Here is a 27,623-nt window from a genome sequence, read left to right as displayed (position 1 = left end):
ATGTTTACCTTGCAATCATGCAGTATGCTTCAGAAGATGGCAGAATCATGACTTCAGTGATATGATACTTGATAGCTTCTAAAAAGAAATAAAAATATAGAAAAAAAAAAAAACTAAGAAAAAAGAGAAACCAGTATAAAAAATGTTTGGGGTGGGGGCTTACTGTACATATATCATTTAGAGTTCTGAACGTATAAAAAACCCCAAAAAAACTGGCATAAAAAAGTTGAGCCAAAAGTTTTCGACTTTTCAAAGCAATTTCCGTCAGAATTCTTGCAAAATTGCTTTGATGAATCAGGACCTGTGTGTGAAACTAGAATTATAATATAAAAAGTAACTCCTAGTCAAAAAGTTAATTTTATTTATTCCTGGTACCATTACTAGAGTTATTAATTTCCTGTTTATTGTCCCTTATGGAATAAACCTTATTCAAATCTTTAAGGCCCGGTTCACACGAGTGTATACAAAAATATCCATTTTATGCTCATAAAAAAACCTGATGATTTTTCATCAGTGTTGTCATCCATATTCAGTCCATGTGTCCATTTTTTAAATTCATATGCAGTCCATTTGTCTGTTTGGTACATGTGAATAGGTAGATGAGTGGAGATATGGAGCTTTGTTGCGCTGCTAGAGAAACCAATGGATTCCTCGGTGTGTGTGATGAAAGTATCCAGAAAACAAAAAAATCTGAACTGCGGTTTTTAATGGTCAATGCATCTCAAAGTACAGAAACGACTTCATCATCAACCACATTAAAAGTCAATGGGTGGTTAAAAAAGTAGAAATTAGTCCTACCGGTGATGTTGTTTCCAGGAGTCCATCATGACAGCACCACCAGGAGGTTGTCCTTCATATCTTTGACAGGGACAGGAACACAGAAGAGGTTAAATAGCCCCTCCTACCACCACCCTTCAGTGTTTTTTCCAAGTATCACACCAGGATGGATGCAACAATACTTTATTGAATTTCCCACTATAAATGTTTACACCACATATCAGATAGGAAATCTAAGGGAGGGAATATAAGGGGTGCTGTCATGACGGATTCCAGGAAACAAAACTAGCGGTAGGACCAATTCCTACTTTCGAGGACGTCCCTCCTGACAGCATCACCAGGAGAAGTACCAAATAACTCCTATTAGGGCGGGATTACTGCTTGAAGGACTTTCCTCCCAAAGGCCGACTGTTGGTTTGACAGAACGTCCAGTTTATAATGCCTACAAAAAAGTATTTATTCTGGACCAAGCTGCGGTCCTGCAGCTTTGGTCCATGGAAGCCCATGCACTCTCTGTCCACAAAGCCAAAACTGCTCTCAGCAAGTGAGCCCTGAGGTCTTCCGGCAGAGTCTTTCCCACCGAGGTATATGCTACGGTAATGGTTGATTTTATCCATTGGGCTAAGGTGGCTTTCGATGCTTTCTTCCCTCTATTCTTTCCTGCCATCTGGACGAAGAGGTTCGAGACTACTCTCCAGCTTTTCATGAGTTATAGGTACTGTAGGACTGTCCTTTTAACGTCCAAAGAGTTGAAAGAGAGGTTCTTTCTCGTTCTTATGGTCTTGGCAGAAGGTGGGCAATATTATCTAGTGATTTCTGTGAAAGTCAGTCAGTCAGTTACCACCTTGGGAAGGAACGCAGGATCCAAATTTTAAGATGATACAGTCCTCCTGGATCCTGAGATATGGGTGTCTTATGGAAAGAGCCTGAATCTCCCCTATACGTCTTGCTGAGGTTATTGCCACCAGAAAAAGGGCTTAGAGTGTTACCGACTTGAGGTCTGCTTGGTCTAGAGGTTCATAAGGGTTCTTCTGTAAATCATTTAGGACTAAATTGAGGTCCCAAGGAGGGACGGAACAACGTATTGTGGGTCTAATACGTTGAGTGGCCCTAATGAATCTTACCACCCAGGGGTGATCTGCCAGAGGATAAATCGAAAGACGACCCCAGGGCTGCAATTTGTAATTTTAATGTACTAGGCTTTAGACCTTTGTCAAAGCCAGCCTGAAGAAAGTCTAGAACCTAAGGTATATTAGGATCCTGACTAAGCGATATTGGGCTTGTGCAGTGTGAACAAGATTTCTTTCTAGACCTTAAGGTATATGGCTGAAGTAACAGGCTATCTACTCTTTTGCAAGGTAGATATGACTGACTCTGACAAGCCCCTCAATTTCAGGATCTCCTTCTCATGCACCAGGCTGAAAGATGTAAGAACTCTAGATTCTGATGAACAAGAGGGCCCTGCATCAGGAGATTCCATTGTACTTTTAGGAGAATTGGTTCTTTTAACTCCATTTGTTTCAACACAGGGAACCAGCTCCTTTTGGGCCAGTATGTCACTATTAGAATAACTGCTGTTTGACTTTCCTGGATCTTCTGTAGAACTCTTGGTATTAAGGGAAGTGGAGGGAAGGCGTACGCCAGCTCCATATCCCAGTCCGGTGGTAAGGCATCTACTGCAGTCGGGTTGTCTCCTGGATTTAACGAGAAGAAGTCTTTTGTTTTTGTATTTCTCTTTGAGGCGAACAAGTCTATTTCTGGGGATCCCCAGGCCTTGGTAAGTTGCACAAAGACCTCTTGATTTAAAGCCCACTCTGCGGGCTGTATTTTCTTCCTGCTGAGAAAATGTGCCACCTGGTTCTTTTCGCCTTTCAGATGTACCCCCCGATGCGTCTGGCATCATTGTCTGCCTGACCCGGTCCCCTGGTCACGAAAGGAGCTCCTACCCTTGCTGCCCTTGGAGTAGTTCCACCTTCCGGTCTTACCCTTGCCTTTATAATCCTGCCTCGGATGGGATCGAGTCCTCTAAAAGGCCGGTGTCTCAGGATTAAAGGGAAGGTGGAACTTGAAGTCCTTTGGGACCACCAGCTTTTTCTGCACGTCTTCACATTCTTCTAGCATCATTGCCGTTATGTGGTTATTCACAGCCCTCAGGCCACAGAACATCTCATCTTGAACTGTTAATGGCTCCGTGGAGTCCTCAATTTCATGGTACTCCGGACCGCCAGTAACAGAGTGTCCGTGTCCTCGGATGAAAATAAGTATTTATTCCATTCTTTAGAAAAGAATATTGAGGAACTCCCACCTTCGCCCGAGTCTGGGTCAGAGTAGCCCAACACTTCCCCTTTCTCAGAGCTTGGAACCATGTCCCATCTGGGTCTCTTAGGGGAGACAGATTGGGGTGGTCCTATTGTAGCAACATTGGCCTGAACCTCTTCTCTGATCATAGTACATATGTTAGCCAACAAAGAGGTCGGTTCCTGTTTAAGCAGCTTGGCAATGCATGTTTCACACAGCTTTTTGTCGTATGCTTCGGGATGTTTGTTAGAGCATAATAGGCACTAACTGGACTTCCTCTTGACTGCTGTCGTGGATCGCTTAGGCGTCTCCTTGTCCTGGCAGGCAATATGGAAAGGAAGGTCCTGTAGCTATCTATGTCTAGCCCAGCTGAGAGACCCTCGCTATACCCCACTCACGAGGTCCTGGGATGACTAAGGACTGGACGTCAGGACGGCTAGCACTCTCCATCTTCACTAAGTCAGTGTGTGCTGTCAGCTGTCTGTCTTAAGTAGTCTGCCTTACCTGGCTTCAAGACATCCGATTCGTCCTCCTTCCAAGCTCAGCTGCTGCCAGTCTAGGTTTTGCAGGTGTTCACCCGAACTGCACATGCGCCCAATGGAACGCACGCTGGCTAGACCGGAAGGGTCCCTGCTTGGCCTGTTTCCCTGGGTTCCTGAGCCACGACCCCAGGATCTGACCCGATGCGCTCCCTACAACGAGGAGCGTCGGAAGTCTTGCTGTATCTCCGGCCCCATCCCCTAGAAGTAGTTGCTGGCATAGCTTCTGATGACGCGGCGCGCCGGAAGTGAAGGAGGGAGACGCCGGCTTTCCCGACCTGACAGGCTCCGCCCACTGGAACTCACCCGCAGCGCGCTCCTCGGCCGGAAGTTTGGGCCTCGCGGCTGCCCGCTCTGACGGCGCCACCGCAGCAGCTGCAGCCCAGAGCAGTTTTGCTGAGGGATGTGGCCGACGCTGGGAGCACACAGCTCAACCAGCCACTGAGGGACTTCTCACGGTGTCAGCGGTGCTGTGGGGCTCGTGCCACCGAGCCTCCACTACTCCAGAGCCTCCTAGGGAGAGATGGAGTTTCGCCGGGAGCCCCCTGCACACCTGGACCCAAGGTATTCGTCTTTGCACGTCTGTGCTCCTCTACCTGCGTCTGTCCCTGATAGGGAAAAACACTGAAGGGTGGTGGTGGAAGGGGCTATTTAACCTCTTCTGTGTTCATGTCCCTATCAAGGATATGAAGGACAACCTTCTGGTGATGCTGCCAGGAGGGACGTCCTGGAAAAAAAAATAATCATATATGGATTACCATCCCTATGTCATGCGTTCTTCACTAATAAATTACAATCATAAAAGATAGATGACTGTATTTATTCGGTATCATTTAGTAAATTGTGCACATAAATTAGTTATTATTAATCTTTGCTTATATAGTGCCATCATATTCCACAGCGCTTTACAGACATTATAATAAACTGTGCCCATTGGGGCTCACAATCTAGATCTATCATTATGCGTTTGTGGGGAAAAAACGGAAAACCCGGAGGAAACAGTTGCAAGCACAGAGAGAACATACAAATTCCTTGCAGGTATTGTCCTTTGTGGGACTTGAACCCAGGACTCCAGAGCTGCAAAGTAACAATGCTAATCACAGAGCAACATACAGATGAACAAAATGAACATAGAGATTGTATAGGGATATATATATAATGGACACACGGATGACAATACAAATGAAAAATCCTTTGTTTTTTTCTGGACGTAAAATGGCTCTTTGCACCCAGGCATATAATATACAAGTCTGATCCAGAACACGGATTAAATTAGTACGCCTTTCGAATTTTTTTTTTTTTTTTTAACACGCAGGCCATGGGTTCGTGTGTATAAACACTCATGTGAGCTAACGTGCATTGCTCAATGTGCTGTCCACATGCTAGCAGTTTTGCACACGGATGTTTAATAAGCTCGTCTGAAGGAGAATTCCAACAAGAGCAGAAAGACTTATTTCTGATCCTACAGCCTGGCACAGTATTTACCAGAAAAAATTATCTGGGTCACCAATGCCCTTGACAATTAAGAGTGTGGATCCACCTGCCCCATACAAACTGCAATGCATTGATCAATCACTCCACCGTGACTCTCATGGGTTTAATTTGGAAATAATGAGCCATTTAGAAAACCTATTCAATGAATATCATATTCTGCATTACAGAAGAAGAAAAAACCCTGATGACAATAGGAATTAACTTGATTTACTGGGACTGTGAAAACTTTCCCTTATCTCCCCTTACAATACTACACCTTATGAAGCAGCCGGCAGTGTCCTAACAAGAGTGCGGGATGAGCCTTTTATTGTCTGCCCGCTATTCGGATTGTTTCTCCTTTACATACCTGATGACACCGTCTCTCCCAGTATTGCTTTGCAACGCTTGCAAACGACTTTGGTATTTTCCTTTGATTTCTGCAAGCCAGAAAAATGTCACTTAAATGTCACATTACACCTTTAGTCAAAGAATGTATAATTTTATATCCCCCCTCGGGAGGGCAGGCTAAACTCTAGTGCTGACATTCAGTGACATCTGTCTTTTCCAGCGCTCATTGTCCAAGCTCGCCATAATACAGAAGCGTGCTGGCACAATACATTATACTGCTGCACTGCTCCGCTCTCGGAAACTAGTTTGTTCTAATGTCAGAGTTACTTTATAGATGTGAGCAAAGCGCTGTTAGTCCCAACTCTTTTATTGACCGTGCGGTACATCTGCCTGTGCTGGGTCACGATACAATAAAGGCAGAAATAAAAAAAATAAACTGCAAACATGAAGCAGCCACAAAAGCAAATAATAATCCTAAGAATAATGGTTTTAATGTAGATCATAAAGGGAGGACAAGAGAAATACTGGTAAACTGATTTTGTATGCACACAAATAGCCCTGCGTGAACCCGACCACAATGAAATAGAAGAAAATATTCCAAAGTTTACAGTGTTCTGGATAAAAAAAAAAAATTAAAAAGATGTCGAGGTCCATGCTTGGTATTTATGATGCACACAGGCAATGCAGATGTAAACTAACATTTTATATATATATACTATATACGCATGCATGTAAATTATATACACTTCATGTACGCAAATGCCATTTTTACATGTGGATGGCTATGGATGACAAACACAAAAATATAACTAAGGTCTCAAAGAAACCAGTGGGGAACCTGGGTTTTGGTGGCATGGGTACTAATCTATCTACAGTTTATAGAAAGACAGCTAAGTGCTGTGCTTGGCTATCTTTGTAAGGGGCATTTACAATGCAACAATGGTGAATGAGCGCTGCTAAAAACTCTCATTTCCTGATGATCTTGCTGTGTAAACAGGCAGCTGCGCTAACCCGAAGAAGGGGTAAAACGCTAATCCACTGGGTAAAATGATCCTTTATGCAGCATAAAAGAGGACTGCTCTCGGCGGTGCATCATCCGGTTTAAAGGACTCGCACTGCCGAGAACAATGGCAGCCTAATTGCACTGGGTGATCCAATATAGACTGTTCAGTGCGTATAGTTTATTTTAGTCTGCCTGTTTAAACAGGCATTCAAACAAGCGCCTATCAGTAAAAGCTTACCGTTCAGGGTTCATAGGACATTTGATATTGTTGAGCTGTGGAGGTCTAACACTCGACACCACCAACCAATCAGCTGTTCATAGCTGCGCTGACGGCTGGATGTAGACATTGAATAGGTGCTGATGTGCAGTACCTAGCACAGGCTGGTACACTTTGAATGGAGCAGTGCAGAAAGCTGCCACCAGCTGATCACAGGAGGTGCCAGGTGTTGGAGCCCCACTGATGGAATATTGATGACCTATGCTAATAATAGGAAATCAATGTCAGATGTTAGGATCATCTCATGTGAAGCAAGGTGCATGCGTGATCTGCCCCTCCACCTATCCACACCCCCAGTTGTAGTATTGTAACCCAGAGAGAACCAGAAGCACAGGGCGACCATTCTGATGATCCTTGAGGGCCCGACTTTTCTGTGATTTCGCCCTGCTATCTTGTGTATGTAACTTGCCTCAGATGTTCATTGAATATAATATTTTTCCAGATAAATATTAAGAAATGTTCCCATGCAAGACCCAAGAGTAACATTTCAACCAACGCAGTCAATGCGCCAATTCTTCCTTCTGAAGTTCAGAAGAAAATGCAAGCAGCAGGGCTCGCAGCCATTTAACTCCCACAGGAAGATATGATCGAGCACCGACATGCAATATTGTCAGGGAAAATGAATAAGATCATTTCACCCACAATCTTATTTCACATGGTATTTGATAACCGCTCTCGGAACCACTAACTGAGAGATTAGGAGTCCCCTTCTGCCTGAAATAAACCTCATTTGAGATAATAAAGTTATACTGGGCAATATAAATGTACCAATTAGTTGATGTCATTAACGCTAATAACTTACTGAGACATTTTCAACAACGGGATGAGGAACAGATGACATCTCATTAGTCTCTCTAGGGGGGTCTGAAATATTTGCTTTATTCACTAGAAGGAACGTGTCTCCCAGAAAGCAGTCGTTAACCTTGGGCAGGCAACTTCGATTGACAAAGGGATCAGGGTGGCAGCACCATTCTTCAACCAAAGAGCTCCAGTTTTCACTGGGCAGAGGAAGGACTCGGAGAAATTGCCTGGAAAGGAACCAGAAAAGGCATTCAACAATTCAGAGAATTGATTCTGAAAAACTATTATAGAAAAAGAGCAAATAGTGTAAGTCTGTCAATGTCTGTTCTTCAGAAACATGTGAAATTAAAGGTATGTTCGCTTTATTATTAAAGAAGATGTGTAAAACAGCAACCTGAGCATTTACTCAGCCTCGTGGGGCTCAGCACTGCCTCCCTGCCGCTGCTCTGGGCTTTGTTGATGGGTTGCAGCAGTGATATGTCTACAGGCCTCAGGAACTAGAGCCGCCAAGTCCAGCGATAGACTGCAGCAGTTAGAAGTGATGTAGATGTGACATCACTGCTGCAGCCGCTCAGCAAAGACCACAGCAGAGGAGAGGTGGAGCCAGGAAGGATAAGAAAGGCTTGTTCCAGGGATGTGTCACTTACTGGACTGTTTGCTACAGATTGATAGAATCCCTGTTCTATCAGATGTAGATGTTGCAGTGATCATAATGCTAAGCTGTGTCTCACCCCACCCACAGCCCTGATTGGCAGCTTCTTGTGCACTGTGCATTGTCAGTAAAGGGCCTAAGTGGTGGGGGCGGGATTAAACAGATCAGCCCGACTGCAGTGAACATGAGATCTAGTCCTGCCGTGATAATCTCCTGCTGATACAACACTGATAGCATTGAAACTACAACACACAGCTTAATCTGTGATACATCCCCGGAATCAGGATCACTAGCCCTATATTAGGTTGCTCTCAGATAAAATATCAAAAGCCTGCTGACGAATTCCCTTTAACGTATTCTTGGGAACAGGAATATTCTCCAAGTAATTACATTGTAAATTTGGACAGAGCAGGAATTTTTCCTGTACTGTAACTGGGGTGGCCTATAAGAAGTTTTCTCCCCAGGACAAGCAGGGATTGTGAAGCACACAAGTGCTGAATATTATGGGGAGACACCTAATAAGTTTCAGACCATTATTTCTCAACTTCAGTATTACAATGGACGACAAAGGTAGACATCTGAGAGATTTCCAGATTCACATGATAAATAACTGCATTTAAATTATACACCGGATGTGACCGGCCAAGGCAGAAGTGTGTGAGCTACGGAGAACAAAGTGTACTCCAGAGCGCACTATAATAAACATGATGTATATCGTCACAAATTCAATTACAGAAAAATAGTGAAGTGTTCTCTACACACCGACAGTGGAAAAAGGCAATATATCAAGCTTGTTATCCACTGCTTACATTAAAATCCTAGGTGACTGCTTGGATTACACCAGCCTCATGATTTTCATATCACTGAACAACTAGCATGGCATGAAGCAGTACCAGCACACTTTATGGAAACATGCATCACCTAAAAAGACGCCTGCAATTACCTGGGGGACCTGCACTACAGCATGAGTAACATCCAGAATATGAAATCTGCATCAACGTGTAGTGCAAGCTGAACTCAGCCAAAATGGGGAATTGCATTTTGATATGTACTTAATTTTTTTTTTTTTTACAATCCCAGAAGGTTGTCACTACAGGACCTAAAATATTAATAATGCTGTTTTTATATCCCCTACTGAGGGGATGTCCACTAATTGGACAACCCCTTCTGAATCCCTTTGCTTCCCCCCAATAAAACAATAATGCCCATACCCACATCCTGTGCCGGCGCTGTTCCAGCGGTGTCGCCACTGGCACTGTTGGGTCCCACATGACCTGTGGCCAATCAGATCTGTCCTCACTCTGCCTGCCGTTGGACCAATCTAGATGTCAGGAGGAAGTTAGAGCTGATGCTGCTCCCTCTGTTCCTATGGATGTTCATTACATTATAAGGCAGGAGAGTGAAGCCAGCACTGATTGGCAGCAGGGATCACATGACAATGTCAAGAGATCCCCGGGAGAGCCCGTGCCAACACCGCTGGAACAGTACCAACACTGGAGGGGAGTAGAGTCATTATTATTTTATTGGGGGGAAACAATAGGAATTCAGAAGGGGTTCTCCAAGTAGTGACTGATGATCCATGATGGTCTGACTTAGAACCCTCAGCTGTTCAACGGGACTATTAAATGCTTAAGTAGTTGCTGTGTTAAAGTAAATGAGACAGAGCAGTAATTCCAACCTGCTACTAAAAGAAAGGAGGTGTGCTGAGCAGACAGTAACTGCGCTCACTAGCATGCTCAATCCTCTCTAACAGCTAATCATATTCAGCTAGTAGTCAAGGGGGCGGTTCCAATCAGTCACTGAATATGGCTGAATAGCTTAAATACATAAAAACAGGTGTCCAAAGTTAGTCAGGTAAGATGAGCATGTAACGACAGCCGGCTCTAGATCTGCCAGAATGTATGTAGTGTGACCCAAGAACTTGTTGTGCTGAATAGAATAGCATGGTGCTATTCCCCAACTCAAACCCACTCTTAATTCCCTCTCCCTCATTTACACATCTGTAAAAAGCACCGAATGACATGGTGAGTGGCAGCCAACATCTGGGGTGTGGGAATCCTGCTAAATTACCATGGCTGTGCTGGCTGAAATATTTTCTGTTTTCCTCTTTTTACTTACAAAAAAAGCACAAAACCCAAAAATATAGCTTTATATTTCCAGTACACTGTTATAGGAGGCATGCAGAGTAAAGATATTCCCCTAAGGGCTTGTTTCCATTTGCGAGATATACGTCCGTGTCTCGCATGTGGAAACGAAGCTCTGGCGCCGGCACTCCAGAGCGGAGCGTGCGGCTCCAGGTGTTCCTATGCGGCCGCACGCTCCGCTCCGGAGTGCCGGTGCCAGAGTTTCGTTTCCACATGCAAGACACGGACGTACATCTCGCAAGTGGAAACAAGCCCTAATAATCACACACGCACTCTAGAAGGCATCCGCCGACACGTCATCAGCGCTCCTAACCTGCTGATGCGGAGGTGAGCGATACTAGAGAGCTTTTTGGATGCAACACTACTAAAGATCTATAACAATAACTAACCACCATCTACGCTATGCACGTGTTCTCTAAATCCACATTAAAATCTATGGGAAAAAAAAGCTGTGTGAATGTTCCAAACTAATTATGTTCCAAAAATTGCTGATTAATGGGGATAAGGCTAGTTTCACATTTGCGTTAGAATCCGCAGCGTTTAATCCGCAACCGCAAATGAAGGAAAAACCGCATGGAAACGCATACAAACGCAGCGTTTTTTAGACGCATACGGTTTAAAAAACGCGGTGTTTTGATGCTTTTCCATGCATTTTGCACGCGTTTGCGTTTTTTGTGCGCATGGTGGAAAATTTTACAGGAGAAAAATCTAGATAACCAGACACCGCCAATGGGACTACAGTGGGCGTGTATTATGGGATATCTATATATAGACCCTAGGACTGCTGAAATCTTCACAGTTTACTACTGTATCCTGTGTCATGATGGATCTTCGCATGGAGAGCTTTTATTTCAACCTGGATTTAAGCATGAAGCTGTTTCTTGCCTGTGCGTTTGCATGGGAGCAACACAGAAATCGAGAAAGACAGAGAAGAACACGGTGTCTGCGTTTTTGGCGACACCCCATTATCGAACTCCGGGAGAGCAGTGGAGCCTATCACACGCTATATGGCAAGCTTAATGCCAACCCGGACAAATTCCCGGAATATACCAGGATGTCTCAAGACTCTTTCTGGGATTTGCTTGGTCGTGTCCAAGGAGCCATCTGGAGACAGGACACCCAGCTCCGTAGAGCGATTCCAGCAGAGGAACGTCTCCTGGTTACATTAAGGTATGTAATAATTCTAAACAAATGACAGTCATAATTATTGTTGGTCTGACATGTATTCTTTGTATTTTCCTTTATGTCTTTAGCAGAACACCATAAATAGAATTGATTGTAATTTAATTTATTACAGATTTCTGGCAACTGGAGAGAGCTTATCATCCCTCCACTTCCAGTACCGGCTTGGAATTTCCACCCTTTCTGGAATAGTTGCGGACACCTGCCGGGCTTTGTGGAACGTTCTCTGGGATGAATTTATACCCCTAGCCACCACGGACATGTGGATGGGAATTCCAGAGAAATTCTGGTGTGTGTGATTTCCCCAACTGTTTGGGTGTGGCGGATGGAAAGCACATACGCATTATCAAACCCGCCAGAACTGGATCGAAGTACTTCAACTACAAAAAATATTTTTCTGTTGTGCTCATGACAATAGCAGATGCGGACTGTCACTTCATCGCCGTGGACATTGGAGCTTTTGGCCGTGGCAGCGATTCCCAGACTTTCAAGAACTCGGATATGGGCCGACGTGTGTATGGCAAAAATTTTAATTTTCCACGGCCACGACCTCTCCCCAACACTCAAGGCCCACCGATGCCATTTGTGATTGTTGGGGATGAGGCCTTTCAGATGTGTGAAAACCTACTGAAGCCATATTCCAGTCGGGACTTGAACCACACTAAAAGGATCTTTAACTACAGACTGACCAGGGCCCAAAGAACAATAGAGTGTACCTTTTGGATTCTAATCTCAAAATGGCGCATTCTTGCAACAGCCATTAATCTAAAAATGGAAAATGTCGATGATGTGGTCAAAGCCTGTGTGGTTCTCCACAATTACATTATGGCTAAGGAGCAACCCAACATTGAACTGGATGAACCAGTTGTAAACCCTTTGCCAGATTACCAGCATCACCCACTGTGGTCAACTGTTGAAGTTGGCCACATGCAGGACCAATTTGCTGCCTTTTTTTATTCTGATATTGGACGTGTCGCATGGCAGGACAATATTGTGTAAAATGTCATGTTGAGTTTGGGTCTGTACCAGTTATGTTTTAAATGTTACTAATATTTGTTGTTAATAAACTACGTGTTTTGTTATCTTGACCGTGTCTCCTATGTATTTCCTCTACAAACCACTTCGGTTGTTAGTGGTAAGGTTGTTGGCGTCATTGCGTCCCGATTACGTTCTGCAGTATCTATTGGACGCAGACTGAAGAGACGATGGCTGTTTACAAAACAGATCTTTACTCATCAAGTCAGGTGTCAGAAATAATGAATTCATGATGCATAAATAACAGCCTCGTGAATTCACTATTTCTGACACCTGTCCAGGTGAGTATAGATATGCCTTGTATGACCTCCATCATCCCTTCACTTGATGTGAAATAGATTACGTACACAGAAGAGAAAATGGAGGTTATACAAGGCAGTTCTCACCAGGTCAGGTGTCATAACTAATGAGTTTTTGGACACAACCTGTTGAGTATAGTTCCGCTTTATATTACCGCCATTTTCTCTTCAGTCTGCAACACAAAGTCACAGAGTAAGCAGAAGGAAGAGATTACGGAGAAAATACAAGTATTTTTTTGGGCCACCTCATATCTCTATACCAAACACACACAAAGCTGCAGTGTTGTACTTACTAACTACTGGAGCTAGGAGGTGGCAAAAAAATAAAGTGTACGGCGCAGTGTTTTATTCGGCACACGGTGTGTATTGCCGGTGGTGAAATACACAATTAACCAAACAATATTGGGGGCAAAAAACATTATTATTTATTTTTTTAACAAACAAATTAATTTAACTACGCCTGCTTGGGGTAGAGTGATGGAAATGGGGTGTGTGTAGCTGTGAGGCCTGACTTAATGTGGATGACGCAGGGGTGGCAGGAGAAAGAGCAATTAAAGTAGTGGGGTCTGGGAGTTTGGGGATGGGGCTTGATGCACGAGAGGGCAGAGACACACTGGAAGGGTGAGACAAACCTGACATTACAGACACATTGGGAGGTGAGGGGGGAGGAATTGAGATCATCCTTTGTTTTTTTATATTGTTTCCCTTTTTTCTGCTGCTGCATCCTGGTGGTGGTGAAAGCCATTCCAGGGTCCGGGTGCTGCTGCTGCATGCTGGTGGTGAAAAGCATGCCAGGATCCGGGTGCTGCTGCATGCTGGTGCTGAAAAACATGCCAGGATCCGGGTGCTGCTGCAGCTGGGACCTGATGATGGTGGCCGACCTGTCCTGATCCGGGTGCTGCTGCTGCATGGTGGTGGCAGGGGAGGAGATCTAAGCAGGAGCAGCAGTTGTCGTGGTGGTGGCGGTGGGCTGTCCAACAGCACTCGGCATGGTGGTGGTGCTGTAGTGGTGTCCGGCAGTGCTTGGAATGGAGGAGGCCGTGCAGTGGTATGCAGCAGAGCTCGGCATTGCTGTCAAGCGTGACAGCGTTGACACAGGTGGATATGCCACCACTGTCTGCTGAAAATACCAACTCTGCTGCATAGCCTGCACGTAAGCAGCATTGCAGGCCTGCATGACACTACGCTGGAGATCAGGAGTAAGATGTTCCGACATTCCCTGTTCAATTTGATTATAAAAAAATGATGTGCTGGCCTCTGGAGGCCGGCTTTCACTCAGTCAAGGCTTTTGGTGACCTCCTGGATACGTGTATTCATATTGTTGATGGCACTATCCAATCGGTCACCCATCGCCTTGAGTCCATCATGAAAGACCAAGCTCAAGTGCAAAAAACTTGGGCATGACTGACCTGTCCGAGCCCCTCTGCCACTGCCGGGAAGAGCCAAAAAAAAAAAAAAAAAGGGGGCAGAGGACTGGGAAAGTGGAACACCTGATGGCCCAGCTTCCTGGTCTCCAGTTTGTGTGCCAGGCCCACTTGCTGCAGTGCTGCTGGATGGCTGGGACGGGTCCGTGGCTGTCTGATGAAGGACCTCTCCAGAACCAGGGTCAAGAATGCTGCTCTATGTGCTGTGAAAAAAGATGAAAAAAAAACAACACACTACTATCAAACATTTACAAAAGTTAAGCGCCAACTCCTGTGGAATAGAAACATACAGATTACGGCAATACAACACAACCTAATACACCCAAAAAATACTTCCATTCTGTGGGCAAGGACCGGTCTCAAAAATGCCAGAATGCGGTGGTATTTATATTTTCTGATCCTTGCTCCAGAACCACTAAGAACCCGGCTCTCTTGATGAAGGTCCTTGTTGAAGCGATCCTTCATCGAAAGCCAACATGTTTTGACTTTGAGCACTGTTGAAAAAACAAAAATGAATGGTTAGACAATGAAAAATATTTAGAATTGAGAGTCTTCAGTGGTTGATACCTTTTAATTGCTAACTGAAAAGATGGTAACAAATTGCAAGCTTTCAAGACTACACAGGTCTCTTTATCAGGCAAAGACTAAAAGAAATTCCGAAGAATCACATATTTATGCACAACATAGCACAGGAAAAAAAAAAAGGAAAAACCATGGATAAGACATTTTTTTTCCTGTGCTATGTTGTGCATAAATATGTGATTCTTCAGAATTTCTTTTAGTCATTGCCTGATGAAGAGACCTGTGTAGTCTCGAAAGCTTGCAATTTGTTACCATCTTTTCAGTTAGCCATTAAAAAGGTATCAACCACTGAGGACTCTCAATTCTAAATATTTTTCTATCTACTGGCTAACACGGTACCAAGATATATTTCTTTCCTGGTTAGACAATGGACTTTTGGCCGTGATCACACAACTGTGTGTGATGAGAGAAACTCCTGAGAGTGAGAGTTGTGTGATCCCGGCCAAGGTCACTGCTGCAGCACACCGCATTGCAATACTTACAAAATGCATTTCGGACCCGAGTTGGCACGTTGTCTCAGCCATCACACATCGCTTTGGCCACCTCATTCCATAGCCGCCGGATCGTCACGTTGTCAGAGTGCTGCGGAACCCGGGTGTCCCACAACGGGACTCGCTCATGGACCAGGGAGATAAAGAGGTCATTTTCAATGAGGTCCTCCTCACGTTCTGGAACCTAAAAAAATAAATAAAGACATTAATGTAGGAGACATTAACATGAGGAAAAGAAAGAAAACAGAGACAGAAAACTGGCATGGATATTGAAAGTCAAGAAACAAAAGGAGTCAAGAAGAAAAAGGGAAAGAAAGAGGAAAGTAAAGAAATGAACATCCAATAGTAAAGTGAGGTTACAATAAACAGTCAGCTACGTATACGTACACGCTGCCGCCTAGCTACCCGACCGTGACCCGCGCTGCTCCTGCTCAGCCTCTGCCGCAGTGGAAGAAGTGCTCTAAAAAAAGAAAAAAAAAAATTGTCATGTGTAGATGTGACAGTGAATACTTACCAATCTGAGGACGCGAGTACTCACTTCACTGACATGTTCGGCTTGTGCAGGCCCAGGCCCTTGCTCCTCCTCAGAAGATGACATACTGATGCAGGCAGAAAGAAAGAAATGGCAGAAATTAGGACATGTAGAGACACAAAATAGAAAACAAAGGCATTGGCTAGGATATACTCACATTGTTCAGAGTGTAGATTCCTTCCTGTGTCTGCTCTGCTGCGTCTGGAAAGCTTCTCGGTCTGTCTGTCTCAGTAGTGACCTGCAAATGCCCACTCCCTCCCTTTATCACTTTGTATGTGGGGGGTGGCTAATCAGTGTCTAGACATGTTTTCCTGTGGTGCAACGCACGCGTTCGCAAACACGTGATTGCGAAAGCATGCGCTCACATAGACCGTAATGCATTTTTTTGCCACATTCCTTCCGCTAATAACCGCATACGTTTCTAGGCGGCAAATTGACGTCTCTAAAATTACTACATGTAGCGTTCACCGCGCCAAACCGCAGACGAAACGACGCATGCGTCGTCAAACGCAGCACAACGCAACCGATCGCAGACAAATGTGCCCCTAATGTTAAATATAGGAATACACGACGCATGCGGATAATTGCGGAAGAAACGCTGCGGACACAACCGCAAATGTGAAACCAGCCTAAGAAGTTTTACTGTAAAAAGGGGAGATCAGAGGAACTTTAGCCTCCTTGGTAGTATAACAGATAAGAAATGACACTATTCAGTGTGGGGGCGGCTTCAGAAGAGCCAGCAGAGATCTGCAGGAACCACGGATGAACACAGCGTTCCTCAGCGGTATGTAGAACAGATTTGTAGGTCGGCTTGGCAGGGGCAACGTTCTTAATTTGCTCTTTGAGTAGCTCCGGCACAACACATTAATTCTGAAGAGAGTGAATTAAAAACCACTCTCCTGAACATCTAGTGAAAATCATTCCAAAAAATCAATACTATAGAGTGGATATTTAATACCAGGAAGTAAAAAGCAGAGAAGACGAGGAAAGACGACGCTTCCATTGCCGCAATCAAAAAGTCGAAAAGGTAATTATTTAGTGTCACTGGACTTTTAGGCGACTTTTCCGAACAAGCGGTTGTGTGATCCTGAGGAATAACACCATTTCTGACCATATATGTAACCTACATATTTAGCTGGCATTCAAATCTGCAAACCTGTATCTTCATCTCTCCTGCTCCTGACTCCCTCCAGCTTTTTATCCCACCCTCTCCATAGACTTCTATAGGCAGATTATGTCTTTTTTAGACAGATTTGAGGAGTTTTTGAGAGTGAATGACCAGAATGGGCAAATAAGTAGTGACTAATAAGAGGGGGGAAGCATATTTCTACATTAAGATATATACAAAAGTTTCTTCTTTTATACTGTTGGTCTATAAAGAAATAAAAAAAAAAGTATTCTTACTATTTAAGATAATCCAGTCATTAGTTTTGACTCCCATAAGCTGGGAATACTGCTAGATAGGAAGACAAGTTAAAAGATAATACTGGTAGCTATAAACCATGCAAAAGCGGAGACAAAAGCCTCTAAGGCTGGGGCTACACATCGGCATGTGTAGGTGACAAGGATATAAGAAAAGTCATTTGACAAATTCATATGTAAAACTTGGCTTTGACTTGCAGACAAGCAATTATTTTAGGAAAAGACAGCAACCAGCAGCACTCAATCAATCAGGATGCCCGCTCCAACGTCCACGGATCCACTGGACCAAGATTCACGATATAGAATAAGGAGCAGCATCCGTTCCAGGTGAAAAATATCAAGACTTTATTCCAACACCATCATACACCGTTTCGGCCTGCAGTGGCCTTTGTCAAGTACTTGACAAAGGCCACTGCAGGCCGAAACGTTGTATGATGGTGTTGGAAAAAAAGTCTTGATATTTTTCGCCTGGAACGGATGCTGCTCCTTTTTCTATATAATGCAATTATTTTAGATCTCCAATTTTGCTGTAAGTAAAACCAGCCAAGGTGCAGGTGAACCGCACACGAGTCTCATGTTGTGTGCAACGTGCATTGAAGTCTATGACAAGTGTGTCACATGTGACTTGGGATAATTGACAGAAAATTCAAGACATTTTCAAAACATTTGTGCCTCCACAAGCCTTCAGCTTCAAAGGAAACCATTACATCCAATGCTGCAATGTATCACTGCGACTTCAGTGTTGCGTGACACACGTAATCATGCCGATTCTCTCATATGCCGCATGCAGCATTTTGGTAAATTTCGTCGGGATAAAGAAGCAAAAATCGACAGCTAAATTCTGGCGTAATCCTGAAAGCATGAGGAAGTCCTCGTGTTCTCATGAACAAGACATCATTCAAATAAAAGTTTTTCAAAAAAGACCACAGAGTACGGACCAAGCGTAGGCGGTGTACTATGGTGTATTACTTCCAGTACTTCTGATGAAGCCGGTTTAGCAGCGAAACATGTTGGGGTGGTGAGAGGGCTTGTGTGTTATGTTTTATTGTGGTGGATGTCCTGGCACAAGCAAGGTGGTGTGTACAGAAGAAATTACAGCAATAGGAAAGTTGAGAAATAGTGTTTTAACCCCTTAGTGACTGAGCCAATTCGCAGCTTAATGACCAGGCCAATTTTTACAATTCTGACCACTGTCACTTTATGAGGTTATAACTCTGGAACGCTCTAACGGATCCCGCTGATTCTAAGACTATTATTTCACGACATATTGTACTTCATGTTAGTGGTAAAAATTTCTCCAATATTACTTGCGTTTATTTATGAAAAAAAAAAACAGAAATATGGCAAAAATGTTAACAATTTGGCAATTTTTAAACTTTGACATATCTCTCTGATTTAAGGGCATAAAAATTCAAACAAAATAGTTAATAAATAACATTTCCCCATGTCTACTTTACATCAGCACAATTTTGTAAACAATTTTTTTTTTGTTAGGAAGTTAAGGGTCAAATGTGGACCAGCGATTTCTCATTTTTACAACAAATTTTTTTTTTTTTTTTTTTAGGGACCATCTCACATTTAAAGTCACTTTGAGGGTGTATGTGACAGAAAACACCCAAAAGTGACACCATTCCAAAAACTGCACCCCTCAAGGTTCTCAAACCCACATTCAAGAAGTTTATTAACCCTTTACGTGCTTCACAGGAACTGAAGAAATGTGGAAGGAAAAAAATTAACATTTAACTTTTTTTTTTTTTTAACAAACTTTTTGCTTAAGAACTATTATTTTTTTTATTTTCACAAGTGTAAAAAGAGAAAACGAACAATAAAATTTGTTCTGCAATTTCTCCTGAATACGCCGATACCCCATGTGTGGGGGTAAACCACTGTTTGGGCGCATGGCAGAGCTCGGAAGGGAAGGAGCGCCGTTTGACTTTTTCAATGCAGAATTGGCTGGAATTGAGATCGGATGCCATGTAGTGTTTACAGAGCCCCTGATGTGCCTAAACAGTGGAAACGCTCCACAAGTGACACCATTTTGGAAACTAGATCCCTTAAGCTTATCTAGATGTATCGTGAGAACTTTGAACCCCCAAGTGCTTCACAGAAGTTTATAAATGTAGAGCCGTGAAAATAAAAATTCATATTTTTTCCACAAAAATGATCTTTCCGCCCCCAAATTTTTATTTTCCCAAGGGTAACAGGAGAAATTAAACCACCAAAGTTGTTGTAAAATTTGTCCTGAGTACGCCGATACCCCATATGTGGGAGAAAACTACTGTTTGGACAAACATCGGGGCTCGGAAGGGAAGTAGTGATGTTTTGGAATGCAGACTTTGATGGAATGGTCTGCGGGCGCCATGTTGCATTTGCAGAGTCCTTGATGTGCCTAAACAGTAGAAACCCCCCACAAGTGACACCATTTTGGAAACTAGACCCCCCCAAGGAGCTTATCTAGATGTGTGGTGAGCACCTTGACCGCCCAAGTGCTTCACAGAAGTGAAGGGCTTCACGCAGAGTCGTGAAAATAAAAAATAATTTTTTTTCCCACAAAAATGACTTTTTAGCCCCCAATTTTTTTATTTTCCAAAGGGTAACAGGAGAAATTGGACCCCAAAAGTTGTTGTCCAATTTGTCTTGAGTACGCTGATGCCCCATGTGGGGGTAAACCACTGTTTAGGCGCATGGCAGAGATCAGAAGGGAAGGAGCACCATTTGACTTTTTGAACACAAAATTGGCTGGAATCAAATGGTGGCGCCATGTCGCGTTTGGAGACCCCCTGATGTACCTAAACAGTGGAAACCCCTCAATTGTAACTCCAACCCCAATCACAACCTTAACCTCAGCACCCCTAACCCCAACCCTAATCCCAATCCGAACCCTAATTTTAGCCCTAACCGTAACTTTATCCAAATCACTTTATCCCAATTTGAACCCTAATGGGAAAACGGAAATATATACATTTTCTTTATTTTATTATTTTTCCCTAACTAAGGGGATGATAAAGAAGGGGGGGTATTTATTTATCTTTTTATCACATGTGCAATCACATCAGAGGACAGAGAAATTAAATGGCAAATCGCGCTTTTTTTTGCGGTCGCCATTATATGGTTAATAACAGCGATCGCAACCTGTGGGTTGGTAAAAATCGACCCGAATCATGTTCTCTGGGGTCTCAGCTACCCCTGGCAGCCGAGAATCCGGAGAACATCTGACTTTGGGGGGCGCTATACACTTTTTTCACAGCACCGTTATGTACCGTTAAAAGGAGTATCAGTAGTCGTTAAGGGGTTAATAAAACCATGACATTTGAAAAGCCACATATTAGGGACTAATTCCACCTATTGCATTTCAAGAATTTATTTGGTGTTGGGTTAATCACATACCCAATAACAGTCATGTTTCAATAATGACAGGTAATATAGTGAAAGAAGTGGAAGAGGGTGGTGTGAAGTGTATTTGATTGAGTGTTTTTTTTTTCATGGAACAGAAACCATTAAGGTCTGCACCGGATCTTAAAAAGATCAGTATTAGCTACCTACTAAACACTACACAGCTATTGCCATAAATAACAAAACCATGGCAAAAAACAAATAATTAAATAAATATTCCCATTGCAGAAATATCCATACTTTGGGATTATGTTGCACTGTTTTGCTCATTTCTGTCCTTGCCTGTGGGTAAGGTTAACATGGATCATCTTATGGAGCCCATCATACACTGTATGGAGCATTATATGGGGCGTATTTTGTATGGAGCATCTTATGGGGCCATCATGAACTGTATGGAGCATTATATGGGGCTCCTGATTCAATATGGATATTCAGAAACACTTAACCTACTGATGTCTCAATTAATTTTACTCTTATTGGTATCTATTTTTATTTTTGGCATTTACCGGTAGCTGCTGCATTTCCCTCCCTAGGCTTATACTCGAGTCATTCCGTTTTCCCAGTTTTTTTGTGGCAAAATTAGGGGGTCAGCTCATACTCGGGTCGGCTTATACTCGAGTATATACGGTAGATACCAATGAAAGTAAAATTAATTGAAACATCAGTAGGTTAAATGTTTTTGAATATCCATAATGAAAGAGGAGCCCCATAAGATGCTCCATACAAAATACGACCCATATAATGCTCCATAAAGTTCATGATGGGTCCCCATAAGATGCTCCATAAAGTTCATGAAGGGCCCCATAAAAAAAAAAAAAAAAAAAAAAAAAAAATAATGACATACTCCCCTCTCGTCGCTACCCGCTGCTCCTCAGCGTCCGGTCTCTCCGCAGTGACTGTTCAGGCAGAGGGCGCACACTAAGGCTATGTGCACATGTTCAGGATTTCTTGCAGAAAATTCCTGAGAAAAACCTGATATTTTCATGCAAGAAATCTGCATGCGTTTTTTGCCGCGTTTTTGATGCGTTATTGATGAAAAAAAAAAAAAAGCAAAATTAAAGGGAACCTGTCACCCCGTTTTTTCAAGAAGAGCTAAAAATAGCGTTAAATAGGGGCAGAGCTGGGCTTTACATTAGTGTATTTTGGAGCCTTTATTCCCCACCTATGCTGCCGAAATACCTTTGTAAAGTCGCCGTTTTGGGCTGTCACTCACGCTGGTCAGGTCATATGGGCGTGGCGACAGCGCTGTTTCTCCCCCAGATCTCCGTTGGTGGCGTAGTGGTGTGCGCATGTCCAAGTGGCGAATCCACTGCTCAGCTTCAAGGAAAATAGCGCGATCTGCGCTATTCAGCCGTTTATCGGTGGGCGCGGCCATCTTTGTGAGGCCGCGTGTGCGCAGATGGTTCTTCTCGGCTTCAGGAAAATGGCCGCGGAATGCCGAGCGTGCGCAGATGGAGATCGTGGCTGCCATTTTCCTGAAGCCCCGGGAAGCCGAGAAGAACCATCTGCGCACGCGTGGCCTCACAAAGATGGCCGCGCCCACTGATAAACGGCTGAATAGCGCAGATCGCGCTATTTTCCTTGAAGCTGCGCAGTGGATTCGCCACTTGGACATGCGCACACCACTACGCCACCAACGGAGATCTGGGGGAGAAACAGCGCTGTCACCACGCCCATATGACCTTACCAGCGTGAGTGACAGCCCAAAACGGCGACTTTACAAAGGTATTTCGGCAGCATAGGTGGGGAATAAAGGCTCCAAAATACACTAATGTAAAGCCCAGCTGAAAGGCGGGGGACCTGGGGAGCATCTGAGAAGCGCAGTGCGCATGCCCAGGAATCCCAGCCCCGCACTGTGCATAATGCATAACAGTGCGGGGCGGGGATTCAGTAACAGGGTGGCCGCACTGCCCGCACAGGCGCAGAACGGAACCCGGCACCAGCGCTAGGACGGCAAATGCTCTATGCGCCTGCGCAAGGCAGAAGAGCAGAGCGCAGGCGCCGGAATTCACACAATAACAGCGCTGAGGGGGCGGCGAAAATATACACAAGAGATGACTGACGGCAGTTGAGCGCTTCTAAGAGGAGGCTTCAGTCCCGCCTCCATGGACAAAGATAGGTATTTCAGCAGAATTACAAATACATTTATTGTGGGAATAACAGAAACAAAAACTAAAAGAGCCACCTAGTTAGAATGCAGCATTACTGCTGCACAAGGTGGCTCTTTTAGTTTATAACGGCTGGAGGGGGGTGACAGTGGCCCTTTAATGAACATACTGCGTTTTTTACCGTGATGCGTTTTTTTCGCGGAAAAAAACGCATCATGTGCACAAAACATGCGGAATTCATTCTAAATGATGGGATGCATAGTGTATGCTTTTTTTGCGGTTTTATAGCGTTTTTATCGCAAAAAAAAAAAAAAAAAAAAAAAAAAAAAAAAAAAAATCGAGCCTTGTGCTATGTGCACACGTTCAGGATTTTTTGCAGAAATTTCCTGTGCAAAACCGGACATTTTCTGCAAAAAATCCGCATGCATTTTTACCGCGTTTTTTCCCAAAGCAGAAATATAGTGGGAAATCCGCAAAAAATCCGCAAAATTAATGAACATGCTGCGTTTTTTACTGCAATGCTTTTTTTAGCGGAAAAAAACGCATCATGTGCACAAAAACTGCAGAATGCATTCTAAATGATGGGATGCATAATGTATGCGTTTTTTTTTCCGTTTTTATAGCGAAAAAATGCGAAAAATCTGCAACATGTGCACACAGCCTAAAACATCATCGCGCCCTCTGACCTGAATATCACAGCCAGAGGATCCGTAAGACACAACGCGGCGGTGGAACAGGGACAGGTGACTATCGCATGGCTCACCGTCCCCCAGTCCTATTCACCCTCCTGGCGCTGCATATCACTCCCTGCATCTCGGGCGCCGGCATCTCTCTTTCTGTCTTCCTTCCTGTGTTGAGCGGTCAGTGATACCGCTCATTAAAGTAATGAATATGCGCTCCACGCCTATGCATATTCATTACTTTAATGAACGGTACCACGTGACCGCTCAGCACAGGAAGAGAGATGCTGGCGCCCGAGATGCAGGGACTGATATGCAGTGATGACACCAGTAGGGTGAGTATGTCTTCTTCTCCCTCACCCCCCTCCCCCGCTGGTAATGACTTGTGTATAGGCCGAGAGGGGTGTTTTCAGCACAAAAAAAGTGTATTGAAAATCTCGGCTGATACACAAGTATATACGGTAATCAAGAAGATTACAATCCATGGCACTGTAACTAATCTCCCTGGTTGTGAATGTCAGAGAAACATTTATGAAAGGTTGCAACACAGAATTGTTCGGATGGTAGAAAAGCAGACCCTATCAAGTTGCAAAGAAATTCAAGCTATCCTGCAGGCTTAGGACGCATCGGCGCCATTGCAAACTATCCATTGACATTTGAATGAAGTAAATCGCTGTGGCTGGAGACATAGGATGATCCCACTGCTGATATAGAAAAATTAAAAAAGCTACATTTTTTTCAAAATTTAGGTAAATAAGCTAAAATCTTTCTGGGAAAAGTGTCTTGTGGACAGTTGAGACAAAGATGGAGCTTTTTGGTAAAGCACATCATTCTACTGTTTACCGAAAATGAAATGAGGCCTACAAACAAAACGCAGTACCTACAGTCAAATATGGTGGAGGTCAAAGATATTTTGTGGTTGTTTGCTGCTTCTGGCACTGTGTGCCTTGGCTGTGTGCAAGTTATCATGAAATCTGAAGGTTACCAAAGGATTTTGGGTCATCATATAGTGCCCAGTATCAGAAATCTGGGTTTGCGTCCTAAGTGATGGGTCTTTCAGCAGGACAGCGACCCCAAACATACTTTAATAAGCACCAAGTCGTGGATAGAAACAAAGCACTGAAGCGTTCTGAAGTGGCCAGCAATGAGTCCTGATCGCTCCATAGGTGTTCAATAGTATTTAGATCTTAAAATTGCTTTTGGGTGAAGGCATCCATCAAATATGAGAGACCTGGAACAGTTTGCAAAAGAACAGTGGTCTAAAATTCCAGTTGAGAGGTGTAAGAAACTTGTTGATGGTTATAGGAAACAATTGATTGCCGTTATTTATTTCAAAGGGCGTGCAACCAACTTAAGGATGGCAATAATTTTGTCCTGGCCACTTTTTTATTTTTTGGGGTGAAATTATGTCCAATTAGCCATTTTGTTTTTAGTTTTTTTGTGTTATTCCAATACATACACACGAAATGAACATGTGTGTAACAAAATGTGTAATTGCAATGATTTTATGGGAGAAATACTTTATTTTCGGAATAAATTCCAAGGGTGCCAACACTTTTGAAAAAAGGCTCTTAACATCTAGAAAATTCCTTTCAGGACCTTACAATTTCTGATGCCTTAATGTTAATTTGCACCAAAGCATCCAGATGGTCTTTGGCGAGCTTGAAACGTGTACATGTGCTGCTTGAGCAGGGGGACCTTGCGTGTCCTGCAGGATTTTAATCCAGGACGGTGTAGTGTTACTAACGGTAAGGATTGTGACTGTGGTCCCAGCTCTCGTCAGATCATTGACCAGATCCTCCGTGTAATTTGGGGCTAATTCATGGCCTTTCTCAGAATCATCCTTACCGCACAAGGCGAGATCTTGCATGGAGTCCCAAACTGAGGAAGACTGACAGTCATCTTGTGTTCCTTCCATTTTCTAATAACTGTGCCAACAGTTGTTGCCTTCTCACTAATCTGCTTGCCTGTTGTCCTGTAGCCCATCCCAGCCTTGTGCAGGTCTACAATTTTACATGTGCAGATGGGAGATCTCGGCACCAAGATTTGTGCCATTTTCCAGGAGTCCACTGCAATGTAAACCATGGAAGTGCGGGGGCTCTGGGCTTTCACAAACCAGTGGAGCCCCATGCCAGGGAACACCCATGGGGGGAAAAAGTGCATCTCATAATCTGAAAAATATGGTAACCGTCCGTCTAGTTTAAATTTAAGACCACATCAGAGTAACCTGTAATAAAAAACTACCCTCTCCTGTCAGTGTTGTGATATACAACATCCAACGCTTAGCGTCTGAACTGAAGACATCTGGAGTGATGGTTTCAATCTGTACCATATGATGCACTCTAAGCAAAACAGGGCTGTGTGGCTGAAGGCCAAGGACGACCCCACTGCATTAAAAACAACAACTGAATTTTGCCAAAAGTTACTTCGACAAACTGAAAGTCTTCTAGTAAAATATTTAATGAATATTGTAGCTGTGAATCCAACACTGGGGTGAGATTAACACTTACTAAATGCAGTATCAGTACCTCTGTGTGACTTTCTCTGTTCCCTCCTTTTCCTGCTTTCATCTCTGCCTTTTTGACGGCTAATTTGATCAATTAGTTGAGAGAGAGAGAGAGAGAGAGAGAGAGAGAGAGAGAGAGAGAGAGAGAGAGAGATCATTGCGGGAGGCAGGTTCGGAGTTGGGAAATTTGAAGGGAATCTGTTACCAGGTTTTATCTACCTCATCTGAGAGGAGCATATTGTAGAGGCATTGACCCCGATTCCAGCGATGTCACTTAGTTTACTGGGTGCAGCAGTTGTGACACAATCAGAGTTTTCAGATGTAGCAGAGCTCAGGAAGCTAACCCTGCCCACACCACAGCTCTGTGTACATTGTCTGTTGCCAGTAAGCTGCTAATCAGAGGAGGGGGCGTGGTCAGACCAGGACTCACACGAGCTTTAGTCCAGGCAGTGATAAACTCCTGGGGCTAAAACATTCATTGTATTAAAACAGCACAGCCTAATAATTAGTGACACATCCCTGAAATCTGTGTCTCAGCCCCCACATCATGCTGCTTTTAGATTACATATAAAAAACCTGCTGACAGATTCCCTTTGATGGGTGAAAGTTTTTCCTGCAGTAAGAGAATGACAAAGTTCCCTGTTTTCATGTACATTATTAGTAACATGATTGGAAGAGCTTTTAAAAGACTTGTCACTATATATTTTTAGGATTATTAGAAGACAGCATTTTCAGGTTACAGGCTTGGACAGCCATAATAAGTGTTTATTTCGTATAATATTTTACAGTAGATGATCACGGAGGACACATGTACAGTGACTCAGTAGTTTATTGTGTTATAGGAGGTTTGTGTCAGGGCCGAGCAGCTGGTACTATCCAGAGGCGAATGCTCCTCGCTTGTCACTGTCAGTTCGGCTGCTTGCACTGATAATTTCAATGTAATCCAGTTTGTAAAACTTCCTCAGATATGTTGATTTATAACCAGTGTGAGAGTAATTGAATCATCACTTCATTGCCATTACTGAGGGAGGCTGCCTTGCAGCGTTCGGGTCTTGTTTTGATTAAAGATGATTGGGAAGTGCACGGTACTGACAGATGTTGTGCTTGGGTGATGTTCAGATGGAAGAGAATGAGAGGTGCGTGCTGTTAATGTTAATATGCCCCATATAATGCTGCACAAATGTTGATTATGACCCTATAAGATGCTCCATACAGACATTTGCCCCATATAATGCTGCACAAATGCTGATTACGGCCCCATAAGATGCTCCATAAAGATATTTGCCCCCATATAATGCTGCACATGGCCCCATAAGATGCTCCATACAGACATTTGCCACATATAATGCTGCACAAATGCTGATTATGGCCCCATAAGATGCTCCATACAGATATTTGCCCCCATATAACGCTGGCCATGGCCCCATTAAAAATAATAAAAAAAAAAAAAAAAAATAAAAAATATCACATACTCCCCTCTCAGGCCCCCGACACTTGCTATACTCACCTTTCCCGTTCCACCGACGGCGCCGCTGTGTCTTCCGCGTCCTCTGCGCTGACTGTTCAGGCAGAGGGCGGCGCGCACTAATTGCGTCATTGCGCCCTCTGACCTGAGCGTCAGTGTAGAAGACGGGGAAGACACAGCGGCGCCGACGGT

The 27,623-nt window shown here is 43.7% G+C and overlaps 1 protein-coding gene across 1 annotated transcript in view; it reads right to left on the bottom strand.

Moving 5' to 3' along the window:
• UBE3D (ubiquitin protein ligase E3D) overlaps window positions 1-27,623 on the bottom strand; it is a 350,228-nt gene that overhangs the window by 267,118 nt on the left and 55,487 nt on the right. Inside the window, exons 4-6 of the mRNA XM_069726444.1 lie at window positions 7,518-7,743; window positions 5,455-5,524; window positions 9-78 (exon numbers count right to left, since the gene is read on the bottom strand). Coding sequence (XP_069582545.1) covers window positions 9-78; window positions 5,455-5,524; window positions 7,518-7,743 — 366 coding nt within the window. The remainder of the gene's footprint in view (window positions 1-8; window positions 79-5,454; window positions 5,525-7,517; window positions 7,744-27,623) is intronic.

The sequence above is a fragment of the Ranitomeya imitator genome, chromosome 5 (genome assembly GCF_032444005.1).
Source record: "Ranitomeya imitator isolate aRanImi1 chromosome 5, aRanImi1.pri, whole genome shotgun sequence".
Classification (NCBI taxonomy): domain Eukaryota; kingdom Metazoa; phylum Chordata; class Amphibia; order Anura; family Dendrobatidae; genus Ranitomeya; species Ranitomeya imitator.
This window is presented reverse-complemented; position numbering and strand designations above follow the sequence as displayed.